The sequence below is a fragment of the Coffea eugenioides genome, chromosome 9 (assembly GCF_003713205.1).
Source record: "Coffea eugenioides isolate CCC68of chromosome 9, Ceug_1.0, whole genome shotgun sequence".
Lineage (NCBI taxonomy): Eukaryota > Viridiplantae > Streptophyta > Magnoliopsida > Gentianales > Rubiaceae > Coffea > Coffea eugenioides.
This window is the reverse complement of record NC_040043.1, coordinates 3,625,225-3,646,691: the sequence shown is the minus strand read 5'-3', so window position 1 is coordinate 3,646,691 and position 21,467 is coordinate 3,625,225. Positions and strand designations below refer to the sequence as shown.

At 36.3% G+C, this 21,467-nt stretch overlaps 3 protein-coding genes across 3 annotated transcripts; all 3 read right to left on the bottom strand.

Moving 5' to 3' along the window:
• Positions 1-2,106: 2,106 nt before the first annotated feature.
• Positions 2,107-4,451, bottom strand: LOC113783119 (peroxidase 42). Its single transcript, XM_027329158.1, has 4 exons — positions 4,170-4,451; positions 3,880-4,068; positions 3,136-3,301; positions 2,107-2,851 (listed from the first exon to the last, which is right to left on the bottom strand). The coding sequence occupies exons 1-4, from the start codon at positions 4,392-4,394 to the stop codon at positions 2,442-2,444; spliced, it is 990 nt and encodes a 329-aa protein (XP_027184959.1). The 5' UTR covers positions 4,395-4,451; the 3' UTR covers positions 2,107-2,441.
• A 7,332-nt stretch (positions 4,452-11,783) lies between these two features.
• On the bottom strand, positions 11,784-17,613 carry LOC113782709 (tRNA wybutosine-synthesizing protein 2/3/4). Its single transcript, XM_027328612.1, has 9 exons — positions 16,778-17,613; positions 15,870-16,257; positions 14,391-15,551; positions 14,066-14,195; positions 13,427-13,662; positions 12,791-12,926; positions 12,622-12,698; positions 12,267-12,373; positions 11,784-12,131 (listed from the first exon to the last, which is right to left on the bottom strand). Exons 1-9 carry the CDS (start codon positions 17,604-17,606, stop codon positions 12,022-12,024), a joined length of 3,174 nt encoding a protein of 1,057 aa, XP_027184413.1. The 5' UTR covers positions 17,607-17,613; the 3' UTR covers positions 11,784-12,021.
• A 1,272-nt stretch (positions 17,614-18,885) lies between these two features.
• LOC113783708 (transcription factor CPC-like) lies at positions 18,886-19,864 on the bottom strand. The gene is made up of 4 exons (XM_027329915.1): positions 19,837-19,864; positions 19,635-19,692; positions 19,249-19,339; positions 18,886-19,133 (listed from the first exon to the last, which is right to left on the bottom strand). The coding sequence occupies exons 2-4, from the start codon at positions 19,684-19,686 to the stop codon at positions 19,043-19,045; spliced, it is 234 nt and encodes a 77-aa protein (XP_027185716.1). The 5' UTR covers positions 19,687-19,692; positions 19,837-19,864; the 3' UTR covers positions 18,886-19,042.
• Positions 19,865-21,467: the final 1,603 nt, after the last annotated feature.

Sequence of the window (21,467 nt, the reverse complement as noted above, 5' to 3'; positions counted from 1 at the left end):
ACCTCTTAGTTTTGCAGCCTGACCATTTATCTTGATCTGTCCAAAATAAACAGGATCTGATTTTATCATATTTTCTTGCAGAATGACAGTCTTCCTTCTTCACTCTTAAGCATGAAGACTATCTCAAGAAAATTAAAATGCAAGAAAAACAGTTACTCAGCCTGCCATGGTACTAAGGAGAAAACCTCAATCTTGCCCTCAGCCCCTTCAACCTGTGGAGCCTCTTCACAGTTTGAACTAAAGGGATATGCTTCATTGCAAAACCAAGCAATCACAGCTGCTCAGTTCATAACATATCAATCTCCAGCAGACTTGTTCTCCAATGCCAACCCTCTAATCGGCAATGCTAATTCAAACATCATCCAATGTGATCAATCATCATGTCCTATGTTCCCACCTCATCCAACAAGTTCCTTTGTGCCCATGATGTATTGGCACCCATCCACTGCCTTCCTTCACTACCCTCATCCATCTTCTCATAGCTTTAGGTATCCCATTGCTGGGAATTACATCTCTATCTATCCACAGCCTTATTATGGCCCTCCTACTCTAATACCAAAGCCATCAAAAGATACTTGGAAGAGTGATGTAGCATCTGAGAATGCTAACTATGATTCTAATAGCACTTCATGCAGTATAGAGCCAAAAAAGATCAGAAAATCTGACAAGTGAGACAAATAGGATTCTATAGCTTTTTATGCGAATTATCATTCTTCAGCAGTGCCATTCAAGAGGGACTTCTACTCCTCTAGTTGAACTTAACTCAAAGGTGCTGGTGGATACTAATTGTCATATAAGCTTCAAACCATTGACTTGGAGTTCTTTATATGTGTAATTTGTGGGCTTTCGATTCCTGCTTCTACCGTGGTTCAACAAATTTGCTGGTCTTTCAATTCCAGCTTCTACTGCGGTTCAACATTGCTACTGGAAAGCAATTGGCCGTGGTGACTCCTTTCAAAATATTGGTACTTTGGCACCAAGGATTGCCTGTAAATTCAGTTCCAGAATTACCAGCCAGTGTGGAGGGTACCTAGATTAGATAAACTGGATTGTCTCAATTTGGCATTGTAAGTAATGTTCGATTTATTTAGGAGGTATGGTTGTTATGTCTCCAACATGCATGTTCTCCTTGTTTGGTCACAGGAAGGATGCTTCAAAAAATTAAGATCAAATTGGAGAGAAGATCAAAGACAGTAGGATTCTCCTTGAAATATGCTACTGAAACGCGCATGTCCTTGACTACTGAATATGAAAAGAATTGTGGTTCAGGAATGTGATGAAAGTAACGGTGTATAAAAGAAAAAGTGCTAAGTAGAGAAAATTTAGTAGATCTCAATCTGTTGGGGGTACTTTCTTGCAGAAGCATAAATCTAGCCAAATATATCTTCTTTACTTGTTACAGTAAGAAACGTATTGTCAATGTATTCTGGAATCAATCTGGCATTCAAGTTTTCCTCTTTAGTCACCTATATTTGGCAATTGCCACAGGTACACTCCTGAGGTGAAATGGTGTTAAAAGGTTCTGCACCAGGGTTTCTTTGGGCTGAAAACGTAGATGTTTGAACTGTCAAAGTGAATGCTGAGTTTCTTAAATTAAGCTAAATTTGATATTTGAATAGATCAACTCAATCGACTAGTAACTGCATATCATACCTTTTTGCTAAAGTAGATATGATGGTTATTAACAATAATTATCCACCATAAGGTATTTTTCTATTCTCTAGTCTGGAAGTCTCGAGCCATGATGGCTTGCAGCAGAGAATCATTCTTAATTCTCCTTGTGTGGCTGGACCTGGCTACAATGATCTCTTACCTAATATAAACATGCCCCAATAAAAGAAAATTTAATATGGATAAAGTCACATCCGCTCTTGCAAGGGAATCTTATCTTTATGTATTTAATTCATATTTTAGCAATTTCTCTGAGGGCCCTTACTTCGCTTTTCCTTTATTAGTTTTTGTCCCCTTGAAGAGGACGGATGCTCCTCTTTCTTTTTCTTTGTTGAAAGGATGCTTCTCTTTCACTCGTTCCAGATCTATACTTGCAGCCATAATTGCAAATTTGCAATAATGAACTTCAAAGAAAATACAGTGTGCAAGTATTACTTTAATCTTCAAATCTGCTAAAGCAACCATCACATTGCAAATGCTGCATATTAATCTATCACAATCACCATCATCATCAACAATACATCATGATCCACGCGAACATTCACCATGATCATTACTAAGATCGACCTTGGAAGGTCACAGCTCACAGGCAATCAAGCAACAACGAAATACATAAAACCTACAAGACAAATAGTGCGTAATATCAACATGGGTCACAGCCACTGGCGTGTGAACCTCAAATTTATTGGTCAATCCTCCCTTTCTTCTCCTTCCTGAACGCATACATCAGAGAAGAAAAAAGGTGGGATTTTTACAGCAATGCAAACCCTTTAATGGAGCTTGTTTGCAAGATTGCATTGTTTTCTGATCTCTCCCTTTGATCCTGTAAGAGGGTTGTTCTCAGAGAGAATGGTGATGGCTCTAGAGAACTCCTTGAAGAAGTAGTCTTGGCTCTTGGCCATTTTCTTGACGTAGGGTTTGGTTCTTTTGTCATTAGCCAATTGGTGGTCCACGAGCAATAATCCCTTGTTGTCCAATATGTTTCTGTAGTAATTGTTGTCCAATATCATGGGTGTCCCACGGTCATTTCTCACATACTGGACTGCCTTTGGATCAGGGATCGTGTCAGGGCACTTCTTGAGCATGTGCTCTACATGGGAAGCTGGGAATGCTGGATCAGCCTCTGGGTATAGACGGTGAACCAGCTTCACACAGTGGGTTCTGCCCACACTGTGAGCACCTTCACCCATAGATTAATAGCAAAGTTAATTCAGCCCTTCTTTTCTTTGCTAGAAATATGTTCAGGTATGTAAAAGTACTGCTAAAATTCTAAGTTGATCAATTTAATATTCCTAAGGGAATGCTAAGCTAGTTTCAGCAGTAGAATTGTCTGAAACTATTTTAAGTGCTTATACAGGGTGTGAGTTCTGAGTACAACCCCGTGTTTAGATATGGACAATGCATCTTAATTTCTTGTGCCTATTCTTAGGAACAAAATGTAGGAACAGGTATGGGAGTATATACCTAACAAGGCAACAACTCCAGGGGCATCAATACCAATAGATCCAAATCGGTCAAGGACAACGGTCATGGTCTCATTGTGATCCGGGAGATGCTGCTCAAGAATCTCTGCTCTGCTCCTTCTGCCATCCCTTCTTCCAGTTTTAAGTGGAATATATGGGCCTCCCAACTGTACAAAAAAGTTTCAAAACACAGGATTATACCAATTTCTAAAGTGTATTCAGCAAAATACCAGAAGAAAACATACCAATTTCCACTGTACTTCAAGAAAAATACAGTGAGAAACGAGCCCTTAATGTAAGATAGGAAAGAGGAAGTTCGGTATAGGTATAACACAAGATTCCGCTACTACCCCCGCATCAAGTCTCTAACTAGCTTCCAAGTGGAACAGAGAATAGGAGCTATCTGGTTAGTAGATTATTTGGAATATTTTCTTTAAAGAATACCGTAGCATTTTTATTAATGTGATGTATGTGAGGAAAAGGTGATTGAAAAATGTGTATATGATTCAAACAAACCGGTGTTTCTTTAAAGTTGTCCGGAAGAAACACGACGATTATTCACCAGCACGACACAAATTGGAGAACTTTAGAGCCCTGTACCATAACTTTAAGCGTCTAAGTGGTTCAGAAGTTCAGGAAAAAAAAAATTACTTCAAATGGTGCATAGCACAAATAAAAATGTTACAGAAAATAGTTTTACTAAAAAAGATAGTACTATGAACTTTAATAGGAAGATTTAACTTACAGCAACGATGCCATCTCTGGCAGACAACACCAGTATATCAGCACAGGAAACAACTCCAGGGCACTCTCTTTCCACAGCGTCTTTGATGTCCTCAATGTATCTGAAGTTCCTCATACCAAAGCTCCTGTCTGTCTCCTTCTCGGACAAGACTCTCCTGGTTGAGTCCAGCAGCAATGAAGCATCACATGACTGCAAAACAAAACAAAAGATGCATCAACTTCAATAATTTCAAGAATTTACGCATAAGATTCTCTAACGCAGAATAATATTGATATAGTAGTATCGAACACCTCGACAAAACAGTCATGGAAAATGTTCCTTAGCCAGGAGAATGCAGTGTTCTTGTGGCGCTTGTAGAGAAGCTTGACTTGCTCCCTGATGATATCTTCAGCTTGAGGGCATGAATCCTTGTAGAAGTTCATGAGAAGACCAGGGTCTTCCCCATTTTCTTGTGCAAAAGCAGAGAAGGCGAAGAAGGAGAGGATGGCAAAGATGAAGAGAGCTCTGGAATTCATCTTTTCCGCACAACAGTAAAGTAAAGGTGACTGACCTTACATTTTGGATCGCTTGCCAAGCTACCTCTTAAATAAGGGAAAAGGAAGATTTTTTTCAAAACCGGCAACAAAAGGAAGCTACTGGAGTTCTTTTCATTATTCATAAAAGATCCAGTGATGTATGTGAGAATTATGCTTAGACCCCTATAGTTTTACAGCACCCCTCAGGCGTCCGACGGTAGTGTTTCCAAATAGTACTCCTTTTGTCCCACTTTTATAATTTTGATTTTTTTTACATAGTTTAAGAAAATTAGTTAACTTTGTTAGAATAGTAAATCCAACCTATTATTTTTCTAAAATATCCTTACATTAGGGGTATGACTAATCATTATACTTTTACAATTAAAGTCGCTAGAAATTTAAGTTACTCATAAACTGTTCTTAAACAACTCGATCAATAGTTGGAGTCGAACTCAGTTAAAATCTAGTTTAAATCGAGTTTGAGCATCCCGTTTGTCAATTCAAATTGAGCACAAGTCTTAGAGAAGGAGGTTCGAATGCTCGACAAACTTATTTGTATAATTAGGCATAGAAGTTGTGAACAACAATGCTGATGAAAAGTTGCACCATACATGTCATGAACCAGAGTAATTATTGAATAAGGCATGTTATTCTCACTAATAACACCTTATCATCCCAACCTAACTCTCCCCCCAAATTTCACAATATGTACGTTTTTCATCGCATCTTTCATTTCTTGCTCTCCAAATATTCATACATCGTTCCATTTTTAACTCACTACCCTTTCCAAATGACCAAAACCCAAAACCTTTCAAAACCACAATAAATCTTATATTAGTCTTGAATCCAACTCTACCAATTATTTTTTTGCCTTTTTTCTTGAAATATTTTTATGTTCTAAGTTTTAACACACAATTTGACGTGCAAACTCATACAAGTAGACACCAAGGGCATGGTGCAAGGGAAGCAGCCCTGCAGGCTGCAGCAAAATCTTTCTGAATTTCTTTCTTATAGCAATCTCTTCACGTAAAGGGTTTGACTATCTGTAAATGTTATGATAGTCATTTTCAACCATAAATGCAAATACAATTACCCAAACTTATATGGGGGCGTGCTCGTAATTAACATACCTCAAGGGGAGGTTTTGTCAAATTATCTTTAGTGAAGAGCTGCAGTCGTCAGCTTGTCATGCTGATGCATCTGCCTTATCTTGACATTTGTATCGGTGCAGCATTTTCGGCTGACGCCCAAGAAAAGCATTGGCGTTTCAGCACCGCAGTCTACCTGTTTTCGGGAGCCGGGCACTTGAATTGGTTACTATTACTTATTAGTAGCGTAGTACAAACCGAGGAATAGAACTTGTTACTACAAATGTTAGAATTAAATCTACACATATTTGGTAAATGTCTTTTAAATCAAATGACAAGCATTTACACTAGGGACATTGTATAGTAAGAGCGTATAGAAGGATGAAAAGAGTTTTTTTTTTTTTTTTTGGTGTAAAACAAGCAGTTGGGAGGAGAGCGTGTTTCTTTTACTGAAAAAATATTAGTTTAAGGATTAATTTTCTATATATTGACTGACAGTATATACACTTTCATCGTTAGATGCATGACACATTATCTAAATTTGAATTTAAAACTCAATTTTTGCTTTTTCTTTCCCAATTTTTAAATCTCGCTCATTTCCTTACTTAAAATATATAAATGATGGTTGGGACCGACATTTCTCGATTTCCTTGCTTCAAATGGGAAAAGTCTAAAAGATACAGTCATACGTTACCGGATTCAGTGATAAAAGATTTTGTCCCGATTATCACTTGTTTATATTATACAGCCATTCACCATTTTGAAACTCACAACAATTATTGTTCAAGAGGTCAAAACAAACATTAACGGAAATATGTCCACGTTACTTTGAGATTGACATCTTGAACTAGTTTGAGGCTCCGTTTAGGTAACGATCGTTTATAAAAAAAAACACTCTAACATAAACGCTTTGAAGTTGTCAAAACTATATGCTTCTTAACCTATAAAAAATTAGTTACCAAACACTCTATTTAAAATAATTTTAGTACTTAAAAGCGCTTTTCGTGTTTAGCATAATCTGTTGACCCAAATTTAGGGGTTGGTCTGCTCTAATTTGCAATTAAAATTTATCCACAATTGATTAGAATAATAAACAAAAGTACAAAGCATACCTGAATAATTGTTTCGAGAAATTGCAGAAAATGTAGGAGGAGGAGGATATCTATCATTCACATATATCTTATCAAACGTTTTTAATTTTTTTTTGCCCCTGATTTCTTCTGCTACACTGCCAATCATCCCACCTTGCTTATCAAAATAAGCAAGTTGAGTGCATGATTGAAGAGTGTAGTAGGGCAGATCATATCATGCATTATACAAAATTTAAAATGCCGTAGGCTACTGTTTGAAGGAATCCAACTCATACAATCTTCAACGGACCAGAGGCAGAGCAGTCAACAGAGAAGCTGGATCGGTTTTGTGTATTTTGCACAAGATATAACTCAATTTACATACGATATAATTTATTTTACATAACACATAATTATAAAATAAAATTTTGTGGATTTCATCTGTGTGAAAAATGATGTATAAAATAAAATCTGAATCTTATATTTTTTTTTGTTAATTAAATCTTAGCCATCGACCTACCAAACGGTTGCTTACTGCAACCGTTCTTGCCCCATTTCCATCTTCAACGCCAGAGATTTGGTAAACTTTGAATTAATAGAAAACCCTCGAGACAAGAACAAGCACATGGCTCTGCCATTCGAAGACACATTGCCCATGCCAATGGCATCCATTTGGGCAATTCTTGGTTAAAGTAAATAGTTGCAATTTGTTTGCTTTGTACGGGGACCAAGGAGGGTGGAGCCTTATATTTAAATGGTCATGAAATGTGGTGATCCATAATAGTACAATATATTCAAACACTTACGTGGGGTCATTAGTTAGAGAGTAATGAGCAAAAGTTAACCTGTTTTATGAGTGTATTATTGTTGATTTGAATAAATGATGAAAGAAACATATCAGCCCAGATTGCCTAGTATTATAATTGATTTGGAGTTTAGATTGTATTTTTCTGATTTTTTTTTTTTATAAAAAAAAATGTTGCGATTTGATATATGTAAGGTAAAAAGGTGATTGAAAAATGTGTTAAAAAAAAACGTGGTTGCTTTCCAAACGTAGCATAATATTCAATTGCATGAAGTTTCACCCCATCTGGCAATTAAGTTGGGATGTTGAGTTATTATTATTGTTATGTAGACTACATATTTTGGAGTTATGACCAATTTTCTGTTTTTGTAATATGAACATGCAAGCTAAGACAAAAGGATGCATGGAACTCAAAACTCAACATTGATCTAGTTTTTATGACAAATACGGAGACAAAAAGCCGGCACTTGTTGTTGATAGAAGGAAGGAATGAGAATTTTGAAAATATTAATATCCTCATTTTGAGATACAAGTGAACACTAGTGAATCCAAAAGCATTATCCTACAATTTGGAAAAGTATTCAGACTCAAATCATATTTCTAAACTCCCAATTCCTGTCCCAACTTGGGCACTCTTTTTTTTTTTTTTTCCTTTTTTTAATGTCAAAAAACCAAAATAGATCGTTTGATCTAAAAGTTAACAGTTGAATGAGGCAAAAAAAAACCGAAAACAATTAATTTCAAAAAAATTCAGATTAAGAACATGTAGTAATTAAACAGTTTTTTTTTTTTTTTTGGTAAGCGAGAGGATTTGAACCCAAGATCTCTTGCTTACACTCCCTCCCTCGTAATAATTAAACAGTTAAGGAAGGAAAAAGAATATAAAGTAATTCAGGAAAAGGTTGGTCAGGACTTGATTAATCTGATTATCATAAAATGGTAATTGATAGAAAAATATGTGCAACAACCAAACTCTTGTCTCAGTTGAAAATTGCCCATTTGGATTGCTATTTTGAAGAGTTTTAATAAAAAAAAGTATTATAGTCATTTGATGTATATAGGATAAAAGATAATTAAAAAATATGTTCACGAAAAAGAAAAAATTTACAAGAAAACATGACAGAGAAATTCATAGGATACAATAGTTAGGTGAAAATTACGGATGAATATAACACTTTCTATACCAATACTTATATCATTTGAAATTTTAAATAATCGAAAAAAATTATTTACAAATCACGCGTGAACATATCTAAAAAAATTAAGATAAAGAGAAACATAATGATAAATATAAAAATTAATAAATTGAGAGTGATCCGTATCTCTTCGTAGCGTTTGACTTCTTCATCTATATTTTCAAATTCGTAATGTATACTACACTGTAACGGGAGAAAAACTACCCAAAAAAAAAAAAAAAAGGAAAATTGCTAGAACAACCATTAAGGGAAAAGGAGCGAGCCGAATAAGTGACTGAAGGCTGAAGCCAGACTAAGGAGCCAGCTGCCAGCCGCTTGTGACCACCGACAGATGATTTTTGGCTTTTGTCCCGAGTGCTCAGCCTTCACGCAACCACCGGACCTAAATTATAGTATTTACATCCGGCGGCCCCCACAATCTTGCAAGGTCACTGCGACAGCTTTAAAATAGCTCACAAACTTACAGGTGGCCGAGTGTGATTGCGACTCCCCGATCCCACTCATCACATCACTCGCTACACAACTCAGCATCTCTAAGCGCTGTTTGGATCGTGATTTTTCGGATCAAACTTTTAAGTTATTATGAACACATTTTTTTAATTAATTTTTTATTTGTCATATATTAAATTATTTTAGGATACTTTTTAATAAATATTCTTAAAAATAGCAATTCAAACGGATTATATTTCTGCTTCTCCTCTCCATTTTCCTTTGAGTTCCTTTGAACTCTCCAATTGCTATTTTGATCTACGTTTTCATTCAAAGAAAATTGTTGTCAAAATGCGAAGCCTGAACAGCCAAACGATATTCATGTAATATGATTTGTTTTCTTATTTTACTCGACACTCATCATATAACATTATATTATAACTACAAATTACGTGTCACGTTTATTTCAGTAATATCCTTCCAACACTATCATATTTATATTAATAGAATTTTATCATATCATCAAAATAATTATTTTATATATCTATATAATCATAATTAATCTTTTATATACAATCGAATGTATCAAATTTATTGTGATATACAATCTTTTTAAAATTCATATGTAGTATGCATTTAAAGTCGATATCAGTACGTAGAAAATTAATTCACATGATTAACGACTTTTCATTTAATTTTTTTTCTTTCCTTTAAAAATGGTTGAGTAGCACGACTTCCATTGTGTAAAGAATGTAATTGATCGCATAACTGTAGCTTCATCCACGGATGCCCATAATTTCTTTTACCGTCGATAAAACAAAAGCCAATAGCCTAGAGATTCACAATGATCTGGTACCCTGCTTATCCGTCCGTCCGTTGGCCATAATGATTTGACATTTGTGTCTGATCAACAAAACCCATAAGAAAGAAAGAAGAAACACCACCGCCACGATGATGATGACGATGATGGTGAATGATGGGGATTAATTAATTGAAGGTTCGTGTACTTTCGTGCTGGCGGCTTGTTATATGTGTGTACTTGTTTAGCGAAGTAGACACGGTCACGGGTGGTGTCACGTGCAGTTTCTTAGCAACTGGCATATGGTTCTTGGATGGTCATACATCTATCACCCCAAAAAAAAAAAAAAAAAAAAGGTTCTAAAGAAACAAATCATACCCTGAAGAAGTTAAAGATTTGGCCAAATTGCTGTAAATTTGGGTCAGTAATTTTGTTGTGTGAGTCCAATTATTGGGATGCATATATACATCACAAATTTCACTAATTGAAACACGCTAACACTATAGGGAAAAATTTTACTGTAATAGAGTTTTTAGAGTATATTTTGAAATATTTTTAGAATATATTTTGAGATATTTAAGAGTAGTAGAGTTTTTAAAATATATTTTGAGATATTTTTTAAACATTTTAAAAAATTAAAACTACTTTTGAAAGTACTTTTTAGAGATTTTTATAGTATTTGAAAAATTAATTTTTGAAAAACTCAAGGGTCCAAATAGAGCCTATATTCACCATATACACTATATTTACTATATTTGGATGGAAGATATGGGTATGTGTGTCATGTTTGATTTGATGTATTTCGATTATTAGTGTAGATGTGATTTATTTTAATTAAAAAAAATTTGCCTTATACACGACTAGTTGCATTTTCTAAGGAGAAACTAATCAACTCTCCTCTAATAAACTTTATTTATTTTTTTTATTTTTAACAATACGTAGGTTTGGAAACCCTTCGGCTAGGCTACTTTGTTGGACTTGTTGGATGGGATTCCCGGGACTCCAGGAATAAGGATCCTATGCCTTCGCTCAAGGGAAAGGCAAATAAATTAATGTGGATGTCATTCAATTGTCTTCTTTTCCCCTTTTCTTTTTCTGCCTTCTGCTTTTGGAACTTTTCCTTTGTTGCTTCTCATGTATTATTTGTCTTTCTGGGTGTTTAGTTCTTTTTTTTTTTTTTCTTTTTACCAAGTCATTATTGCAGTTTGACCCCCCCCAAAAAAAAATGAAGAGAAAAGGTGTCTACAATTCAGTACACTAGAGTGGCAAAACTTCAATTACCTTAGGATGGGTTTCCATACCCAAATCCATTCTGCATCCACAGTCTTTTCCTGTAGCTGTGAATCACCGCACAATAATTAGGACTAAAGGACAGTAGAACCCTTGTAAGATCTATCATTGATCCCTAAAATCCCTAACATTGTGACATTTTGTTCCTTAAATCATATCCATGACCCTCCTGCCATGATTCCTGCTACACCTTCCACAAATTTAACCAGACTAAGAATCCAACCTGACGGGTGCGTAGTGCACCCGTCTGGTCCGGTGGTGGTTCTGTCCCCATCGGTCCCCATAGGCTCAGTTGAGCCTCCCCGTAAATAGAGTAGGAGTAGGGATAACAATTGAAAAAAAAAAAAAAAGAATCCAACCTGACTATTAGTAACCACTAGGATTAACCCTATGATTAGAGGAAGGCTCTTATAATTCTTCTCGCTATCAAGTTTAGCGTTCGAATTCTAAATTTGACAGTCAGGGGTGGGAAAGGCATGGGGAGGAGGAACATGGGACGTTTATTTGGGAGAAAAAAAAAAAAAGAACCTGACTGAGGTGTCCAGAGAGTTAGGGCCCACTTTCACATAAATGAACCCAAACCCACCCAACATGGGTGGGCTTAGCAGGGCAAGTGGCCTTGGAATTAATGCCACCTCTAGTCCAGGGCATTCAAGTTTTGCGTTCCCTTATTTGTCCTATGTCAACAATAAACTACACTATTTTGGCAAAGTTTCACATAACAACACTTCATAACGCCATAAATTTCTGAATTGCATCAAATACTTTGTCCCATTCCACAATTTCGATAGGTACAGAATTGCAGCCATCTCAATGTCTCCTGTGCTTTGAACCAGGCTTTGATGTTGTACCATGATAAAGGTAAAAGAGCAGAGCTTGCTTTCTCCTTTGTAAGGAAACTTAAATTATCCATACTCAGCTAACATAGTATAGGGTAACATCTTCTTCGACTATACCCTTAAAACTTTCCTACATTGTACATCTGCAACAAGATGACGAATGTGGGGGGCATACCATTTAACTCTTTCCACATGTACTACTGAAACTTCCCAGGAATAACCTGCACATAACCAGTGTTTTCCATTAATTTCGAGCGAGCACGCGCAACTTAAGTACGGTTATCCCTTCGAATTGCTATATACGGCTATAACTAAAGATGCAGCATGCCACAGGGTACTAAACGAGGATTTTATACCTTCCGATCGAGCAATGCTGTTGATGGATTTCGAGACATGGTCTGTCCACAAATATTCTTCTGTATCCTTCACATTCCCATGTATATGCAGTACCCCGCCATCACTTCTGCCAAGGCAACAGCAAGTCGAAATGTCAAAGACATATAGACAGGAACATAGCAGTACAACTTTCAGCAGAATATGTAATGCATGCATGCAGACTGTGGACACACAGATAAGGGGGAGGGTCAAAACATAGCCAGATGTTCAAAAGTGAAGATGTTTCAGATGCTGAGAATAAGCAAAATCATCAACAATCATCTGATATGTAAATTCAAAGCACAAGATCATTTTCAAAATGATAATATTACGCACCTCAATGCCCTCACAGCAGTAATCCAACTACCCTCACTTGATGGCAGGAGACCAAGACAGACTCGATCAGCAACTCCCTGTGACCAAGCAAACAACTTGGCTCATAAAAACCTTCTCTATTACAAGGTGAAGCTAGACCATGTACTACGAGATAAAGCTAAATATGTACTTTGGGGGCTGTAATTCGATTGTCTCCTTCAAGTATGACACAACAATCTGCCACATTATTAGCACAAAGATTGCGATGGAGTGCCTCAACAGCATGCGGATTCCATTCACAAGCATATACCAGCTTTGCATTAGCCCTATATAAAGAAAAGATCAGCAAAAGAACTTATGCAGCATTCAAGAAGACATGCAAGATCAGCAATCATGGATGCTTTAGGCTCCAAACCGGCAGTATCATGGCTGAGGTTCAAGTAAAACAAGTCATAAAATAAATATAAAACACTCAAGCTTATCCTGAATTAGCACATTTGAAAAACTTAAATAAATCAGGCAAGTATGCAAATTGATAGCAATCTTTCCTCCAATTTTTAGGAAGATGCGGAGGAAAGCAATACGACTAATGGTAAGACATAGAAACAGAAGTTAAAATTTTCAGTTTTATGTCCTAGATATATATGCTATACTGCAAGTAGATTTAAGAAACTAGTTCCCAAAATGATGTAATAACTCAATTTACCCAAACAACATAGAAAAAGGAAGTTAGGATTGCCAATTTGATTGTAGCTTCAAAGAATACAAAATGCAAAATATATAAGATAGCATTTGAGAGAAACTTAAAATTGATATCATAGTATACCTCACAAGGAATGGCAAGGTAAAATAACCAATGCCAGCAAATAAATCTACAATGACTTCATCTCTACATTCAAGACGGGCCATCCTAAGCTTCTCAGAAAGATTCCCCCAAGAGAACATGCACTTGGTAGCATCAAAAGAATATAAGATACCATTCTCACGGTGTTCAACCCATCCGTTGTCTCCCACAAGAATCTCCAGAGTACTATCTCTTGTTCCAGTTGATGCAACCAGACCCTAAAGTATCAGCAGATTCCATCAAAAGCAAGCTATTTTATTCTTCTAAGTGAAAAAAGTGCAGCAAAATTCCTGGTTGGATCCAAGTTTATCCCAAAAGCCATTGATATGGACCATCAGAAATTTCATGTTGGCAAATGGAGATGTTTTTTTAATTCCCCATAACAAATCTAACACATTGAAAATAAAAGAATTTCCCTTTCAAAAAAAATTAAGAATAAAAATTGGAAATAGAGAAGTTTAACCATGCAATTATCTACACCATCCCTTCCCACATTCTCAAAATCCTAATATAAATAATTGTTCCAGCACATGTTCAACAATATGCACATCGATGTAGGATCTGAAAATTTCACACAAAGATTTTAGAAGCAGCTCCAATCAATAAAATGCAGAATCTTACTTGTTGAGCAAGACGATCAGTCCCAATTGACTTGGCAACAACAGGCCAGAGCTCCTTTCCTACCAAATTCCATGCTGGATCTTTGAATGATGTCACAGGAAGCACGACAATGTCCCCTAGTCGCTGCCATCTGAGGTAGATGAAATGTGCATGTAAAATGTATTAGGGAATAAGATAAACCTTCAATCAGCATCCTAGATTGGCACTAAAAATTTCTCATTTCCAATTGTTGAAGCCATATCAAAGAGGGGAAAAAAAAGAAAGAAAGAAAAGTTAACAAACAACAATTTTGTAGTACCAATGATGCTAAATGAAATACTAAGACCTTGAAGGTAGGTCATCTAAGAGATTGGTAGGTAGCCCTCTATGTGCAACCAAAGAGGCCACAGCTTCCTTCATTGCTTTTAAAGGAGAAATTGGTCCCTTTTTTAGTTTAACAAACTCATCCTTGAGTTTAGTGGCACCACATTCCATTAAAGTATTCAAAGCTGTTGATTCAGTTACATCTTTCAACAAAAACCTCTCTGCACAAGATGGTTGATCAGGACGAAGATCAGGTGGTACTTCAGATAAAGTATTAGTGAATAGAGCCCAAAAACTTTCAATTACTGGGAAGCAAATGTACTTCCCAGCTTCCTGTGAGCAAACCTGTCTTGAAGGATCTAACCATCCAAATTTTTTGAGTATATCCTTCCCAAATTTTGCATATCTTCTTTCAAGTCGAAGAACCCAATAAGACACAACCATCTCATCACTAGTTTTTACATCAAAATCTTCAACATCAGCATCATGCTTAAGGCTTCCATTTCCAATCAGTTTCAGCTCCATATCTGAAAGTTGGCAGCTGTCACTGTTTTTATGAGTGGATCCTTTTTCATGACAGTGAATATGCTTCTCCCTACTTTGAGTAAGAGACATCAGAGGAAGCAAGTTTATTTTTGTCGGTTCACTAAACTTTGTTCCAAATGCGTAACAAGATGCCCCTCCACCAATCATTACCAACTCATCACCAAGGATACTGGCTGTGCTGCGGACGAAAAGGTCAGTGCCAGTAGAATCCACCATGAAATGCTTCCACAAAACAGAGTGCAGATCAAGAAGGGATAATTCCTGGTGATGTTGGCTCACAGGGCATCCCCCAATAATGCCAAGATAATTCTTGAAAGTAAACATTGAGTGGGAAAACCTAGCAGTTGGTTTTCTTCCATCCATATTTAACTTCTTCCATTCACATATTTGAACATTGAAAGCATATAGGTCGCCAAGCGCTTTCTCCCCATCACATCCTCCAAACATATATAAATGATCCCCATATGCCAGCATGGAGTGAGAATGACGTGGAGATGGCCATTCACCTTTGATGGGTATCTCTGTCCATTGTAAATTTTTCGTGTCAAGGACAAAAAGTGATGATACTATTGCATTATTATCAACTCCACCAAATATATATATCTTCGAACCCATTACAGCTGCTGCATGTCGATGCCTGCAAAAACCTCAACATCATAGGACACATTTTACCTTGACAAGGATACAAAAAAAGGGTAAATATGAATTAGGAGCAAAGGACTCTTTTTTACCTTGACAAGGACACAAAAAAAGGTAAATAAGAATTAGGAGAAAAAGACTCTTAAGTAGAGCAATCATAACAAATGAAAGATCAAATTCTCGAACCTTACAGCTCAGATGCTTTGGAACATTGAAGGTCATGCTTTTAGGAGGCAAGCATCAATGACAAATACTAGACTCTAATAATTAGCACTGTCAAATGTGTTACCCAATCAAAATGCATCAAAGAAATCACCTTGGTGAGAACTGACTGCCAGAACATTGCAACAGACTCCATTCTTTTGTTCCCATCCTGAATACCCACACGTCATTCAGAACACTCAATGGGTCAGCCCTGCCTCCAATAACATACATTGAATCCCCTAAAATGTTAGATGTATGACCCATACGGGGACATGGTGCTGCCCCCTGAACATTTACCACTTGAGTCTTTCCACTTTCTCCGTCAAGTAATAACAAATCATTCCGTCGCGCATGTCTTCCAATGCCACCAAAACCACCAAAAATGACAATCACCTCATGGTTTAAATTATCCAATGTACAAGCACTGTGACCCCAAAGGAAAAGCCTCTCCACAGGCTCGCCAACAACTATAATGGGAGAAATAGGCAGTTGTGAAGATCCTGTCAATTATATAAATATTCAGACTGTGCTCATAGTTAAGGCAAAGCATCCTGCAATCAAAGATATATAGCATGTCATTTTATGACCATATCTTCTGCCTTTACAGCAATAAACAAATTTCCAGGCCTTGCTCAGCAAAACTTACGAGGAGAAAGCAAATCAATATTCCAATAAGAATCAGATTGAAAAAGGAAATAAAGAATCAAATCAAAGATCTAAATTCATTTCCCATATCAGTTATTGGAGGTGCAAAATTGGATGTTACCCAAGTCTCACTGGAAAAACATGAGTGTGAGATGATCTTTCGCAAGCACATGTAATATTGAATTCAATGACTAAGGGTCAATGTGCAAAACTAAAAAAAAAATGAAGCTTTGGGCCAGAACTCTCAAGTAGACTGACTAAACGCAATGAACATATTTGGTGCTATAAAAAATTAGAAATTGTGCTGAGAATGACAAATTCAACACTCTTGACGCTAAAGTAATGCATTTTCAATCGAGTTAAAGAAGTAATTACCAGATTGGCTGTCATCAAGACCGCTCCTCTTTTCACCATCCATGGAATTGTCCTCATGGTAACTCACAGAATTTCCCAAAGATTCCACTTTTCCACTATTGTAACACCCAGAATCTTCATCACACCCCAATTCACCATTAGCAGTTCCATGCTCAAGAACACGCCCTCCTCCAGAAAATCCATTCTTCAGCAGTGCATCAAGAAAAGAATCAGTTCTTTTCCTATTAGCTTCCATTTTCTCATTAGCAACTTCAATCAGATACCTTACATACTCTGAAGACACCATTATCTTCTCAGTATCACCTAATGGCACCTCCAATCGAATCGAACACCGGATTGCAATAATAACCCTTTTACTTAAATTAGTAATCCCACTTTCCCTGAACCCACGTGAGATAGCTAAAGAAACCAAAAACTGAGCTGCCTCAATATCTTTACACTCCACAGCTATGATCAGGGGCTCAAATTTGAACACTAGGCTATGTGGGCAATCCTGAAATTCTTGATCACTGATGCCACGATAACTTGACTGGATTGAAGAAGAGGGGAAGAGAAGGGGGAGGACTGAAGTAGGGTCGACAGGGGAATGGGAGATGAAGAGCCAAGAACCGCCTTTGGCCTTCTTTTTGGAAGCGGGGTTGGGGTTTATAGGTTGGGAGAAGATGGATATCCGGCCAGAACAAGAGCTGGTGGTGAAGTATGAAGGGTGGGAGTTGATAGCTGTTAGGAGAGGGATGATTGGGGTGTCAATTGTGCCTTTGGGGGACTTGTCTGGCTCAGGGGAGCTCATGGAGGCCAAAGTTGCTGCCTTTCTTTTCTCAAACTCCATTCCTTCCTTCTTCTTCTTCTTCTTGTTCTCAGGCCTGTTCCTTTCTCCTCTTTTCCCTTGGAAGAGGGTGGGGGGTTTAGCGGGATAAACCCTAAAACGGTACCGGGGCTCCACAGGCAAGCGTTCGATCTTATAAATTCACGTTTACATCAATTCAAAGGTGGACGCTTTTTTGAAGTCCACGCCCTTGTGTGTCCCTAACATATAGTAGTTGTAAATAGGGCTAGAGAATCACGCTTTTATTTCGAAGTCGTGGCAGTTGGCACTTTGTGAATTGAAAGGCGTAGTATGTAACTGGACTGGAAAATTTTGTGTTTTTCTCATGCCTGGCTTATTGACATAAACTTTTAATTTACGTCGTGTCTGATAACTCAATTCTTCGCTTTAAGTTAATGCATTCGGATTTTAATTTATTCAAACGTGTTTGATAATAAAAAATACAACATAGTTAAGCTTGATGTAAGCTTCCCATCTGTTCACTCTGGTCTTTTAGATATTCACTGGTGTATGCGATGAAGGTTTCCTCCTTCATTATAATCAATTGCAAAATCTCCTAAAAGCAGCCACACTTGTCCATCTCTACACGGCTGAAATTCTTTGGACTCCTGCAAATGTCTCTCCTCCTCCTCCTTCTTCTTCTTCTTGTTATTTCTACACTGATTTTGAAATACTCTGTTCTGGACTTAGATGCCAAAAACTACTGTGGGATTTATAACAATAATATGCTATATCAGGCAAAAGGAGATTACAATTTCTTTTCTTGGAAGGAGACTACAATTTGCAACTGCTGATGAGCACCCTGCACGTGCAGTATGATTGCATGCTGATTCTGCATGGACTTGTACAATTAATAGATGACAAAATACTAGCTTGGTTTTTTTTTGGGTTAAAAACAAAAAAGCCTCCTGTGGTATACCTAATACATAGAAAAACCCCTTATAGTTTTAAAACATACAAAACGACACATCATTTTTTGAACTAAATTGTAAACTAACAGAATTTGTTAAACTTAACAAAATCCAATAAACTTTACAGAAATTTAATGAAATCCGGTAAGTTTAACAGTCGAAATCATCATTTTCGTTAACTTTAACGAATTCTATTAGTTTACAATTTAGTTCAACATATGAGGTGTCGTTTTGTATGTTTTGAAATCACAGGTGACTTTTTTGTGTATTAGGTATACCACAGGGTTTTTTTTCATTGAGTTGGAAATATATCCACATATTGGCACATAAATTGAACACTGATTAACATAATGCACAGATAAAAAGTCTGATGAAGAGAAGAAAGAACTAAGAAAATGCACACACTTAAAAGAGTTGCTGAAAATCCATGGAACAATCTTCACAGCTAGGGGCAGAAGCAGCACAATCCAAACCAGGAGTAGCAGACGAACGAACACTAGCTAGATAGGTGCAACTCAAGATCCTTGGTTAATTGCTTGTTGAAGCATTTTTGGAAGTGAAGTACTTCTCCATTTCTTGGGGTGTTCTTCCTGGTATTCTTCCAGCTATCAAAGCCCACCTGCACAAGAGGGGAGAAAATTGCGAATTATTAGTAGCAACTAAAATTCCACCAACAGGAATATGTACTAGTTAAACATTTCCTTGAACTTATAATGTATTAATACAAAGTTAACCTTGGTCCAACCAGTCTATACATTCTGGCCATAAGCATTTCTTCATCTTCTGAGAATTCTGGCTTGGACTCCCTCCTCTTGATGGTGCCCTCTACACAACAACCAAGAAAAATAATGAAGAAAGAAAGGTTTTTTAGCCCAAAAAAAAAAAAGATGACATAATTATAACTTATAGGGGGCTGTAAATAAGCAAAGCTGAGCTCAAACTTAATCGCTTCATTTTCTGATTTTCAAGCTCAACCAGACACAGATTGCGTATCATTATAATCACGTTTGAGCTTGACCTTGTCGAGGGTTTATCAACATCTTCATAATACTTATGGGCAAGCAAAATCATGGGCTATGATTACTTGCCATGGACAAAAAAATTTCAATATATGCAGTACCTTTTTCAACTTTGTCATTGCCATCAACCCTGGTGCGATGAGAGTCTGCCATTCTGGGCTACTAATAGCAGTAGTATAGCAGAGCAGGAATGAAATGGCCAGATTCAATGTCCACTATTTAGTACAGTAATATTTATGCTTTGGATAATGTGTAGTTTATGCTGCATGGCCTATTGATATACTCACCAGAGTACAGACTTACAGGTAGAAGTAGTCTAACGTACAAGACTGGTAGCTCTCATACTTGGTAGTTTGTTGGAAGTCTTTTCCGCCTGTATATACAAACAAGTAAATCATCCAAATGCAAATTGCAAATCCAGCAACCCCAGTCATTATAGTACTATTATATATATTTTCCTTCTGTAGTTTAATGATTCTGTACATTATTGCTGAACATGTTTTGATTTAATAATCAAACTACACACACACATATCAGAAGAAGATGAACAGAACCTAACGGAAGAAGGTGAAAGAGCAGCCATCAAAACAGTACATTACTGCTTGGAAATAATTCCTCTATTAAATCAATCCCTAAAATCCTTACCACAACAGAAGCATAAACACTAGCAGGCAAGGCAATGCATCGAATGACTTGCAAACAAAAATCAGAGAGTTATAATGACTTGTACCCAATGCTTCAATCATTATCCAAATACATATTCTCGAAGCGTTCCGAAGCTAACTCTGACCCTAAATGTCTAAACTAACTCTAGAAATTTGGACGTGTTGTTTGATATAATTATAATTTAGGACTTCTTGCGCCATTTCAATGTTGTTTAAGATTTTGACATGGGAATTATAAACATATTGTTTTAGTTTTGACCTTTTTTTTGTTTTCAATTGGAAGACGAGAGGAAATTCAAAATTTTTGATTAATTACTTATAAAGTCTTGGATATTATTGAATTACCAGTTATTCGATCGCAAACTAATTATGAACATCTAATTTACGAAATCTAAATTTAGATGGTAATAAAAAAATTGAAAAATTTTACTCAAATTCATGATTATTGTCCTTAAAAAAAAAGAGAAAATCGTTCAAAACATCCCTTATATTTTACAAAATGACTTTTTTCATCCATAACTTTTAAAAGTGTAATTTTATGTCTCTTACAAATTTATATTGGTCAAGTTTGGTCCCTACCTAAGTTTTCGACTAATTTTTTGTCAGAATCCACCACACACCTTGCATGTGATCATTTTTTAGGGGCAAAATTGTCAAATCAAATTTCACATAATTCGATTTTTTCGCCTCTTATATTTTACAAAATAAATTTTTTCGTCCCTCACATTTCAAAAAAATATATTTTTCCATCCCTCATATTTCACAAAATAAATTTTTTTATCGCTTATTGATCATGTGTTCAAATAGGTTTTTTTCAAACCCATGTATATATTTATTTGATTTCACCTGAACAATACGAATAGCATGTAATATATCTGTATTTGATTTCATCTACAACAACAATTAGTTTATTCAAGTGAAATTAAATAGAGATACTTTACATGCTATTTGTATTGTTCAGGTAAAATCAAATAGACATATACATGAGCTTTCAAAAATAAGAAAAAACTATCGTATACATAATTAACGATGGATGAAAATTTTCATTTTATAAAATGTGAGAGATGAAAAAATTCATTTTGTGAAATATAAGGAATGAAAGAATTTATTTTGTGAAATGTAAAGAACTATGGATCAGATTATGTGAAATATGTTTGACAATTTTACCCCTAAAAAATGATCACATGTTAGACACGTAGTGAATTCCGACAAAAAATTAATCGAAAATCTAAGTAGAGACCAAACTTGACCAATGTAAATTTGTAAGAA

Excerpts from the sequence above, each read along its gene's own strand:
- LOC113783708 (XM_027329915.1), bottom strand. The coding sequence starts at position 19,686 with ATGGCAGACTCTCATCGCACCAGGGTTGATGGCAATGACAAAGTTGAA. Across the intron at positions 19,340-19,634 it reads CAATGACAAAGTTGAAAAAG|AGGGCACCATCAAGAGGAGG; the intron begins GTACTGCATATA and ends GTTGTTGTGTAG. Across the intron at positions 19,134-19,248 it reads TATAGACTGGTTGGACCAAG|GTGGGCTTTGATAGCTGGAA; the intron begins GTTAACTTTGTA and ends CCTCTTGTGCAG.
- LOC113783119 (XM_027329158.1), bottom strand. The coding sequence starts at position 4,394 with ATGAATTCCAGAGCTCTCTTCATCTTTGCCATCCTCTCCTTCTTCGCC. Across the intron at positions 3,302-3,879 it reads CCAGAGATGGCATCGTTGCT|TTGGGAGGCCCATATATTCC; the intron begins GTAAGTTAAATC and ends TTTTTTGTACAG. Across the intron at positions 2,852-3,135 it reads TGGAGTTGTTGCCTTGTTAG|GTGCTCACAGTGTGGGCAGA; the intron begins GTATATACTCCC and ends CTATGGGTGAAG.
- LOC113782709 (XM_027328612.1), bottom strand. The coding sequence starts at position 17,606 with ATGGAGTTTGAGAAAAGAAAGGCAGCAACTTTGGCCTCCATGAGCTCC. Across the intron at positions 16,258-16,777 it reads TCTTGATGACAGCCAATCTG|GATCTTCACAACTGCCTATT; the intron begins GTAATTACTTCT and ends TATAATTGACAG. Across the intron at positions 12,927-13,426 it reads ACCTTGCCATTCCTTGTGAG|GGCTAATGCAAAGCTGGTAT; the intron begins GTATACTATGAT and ends TTCTTTATATAG.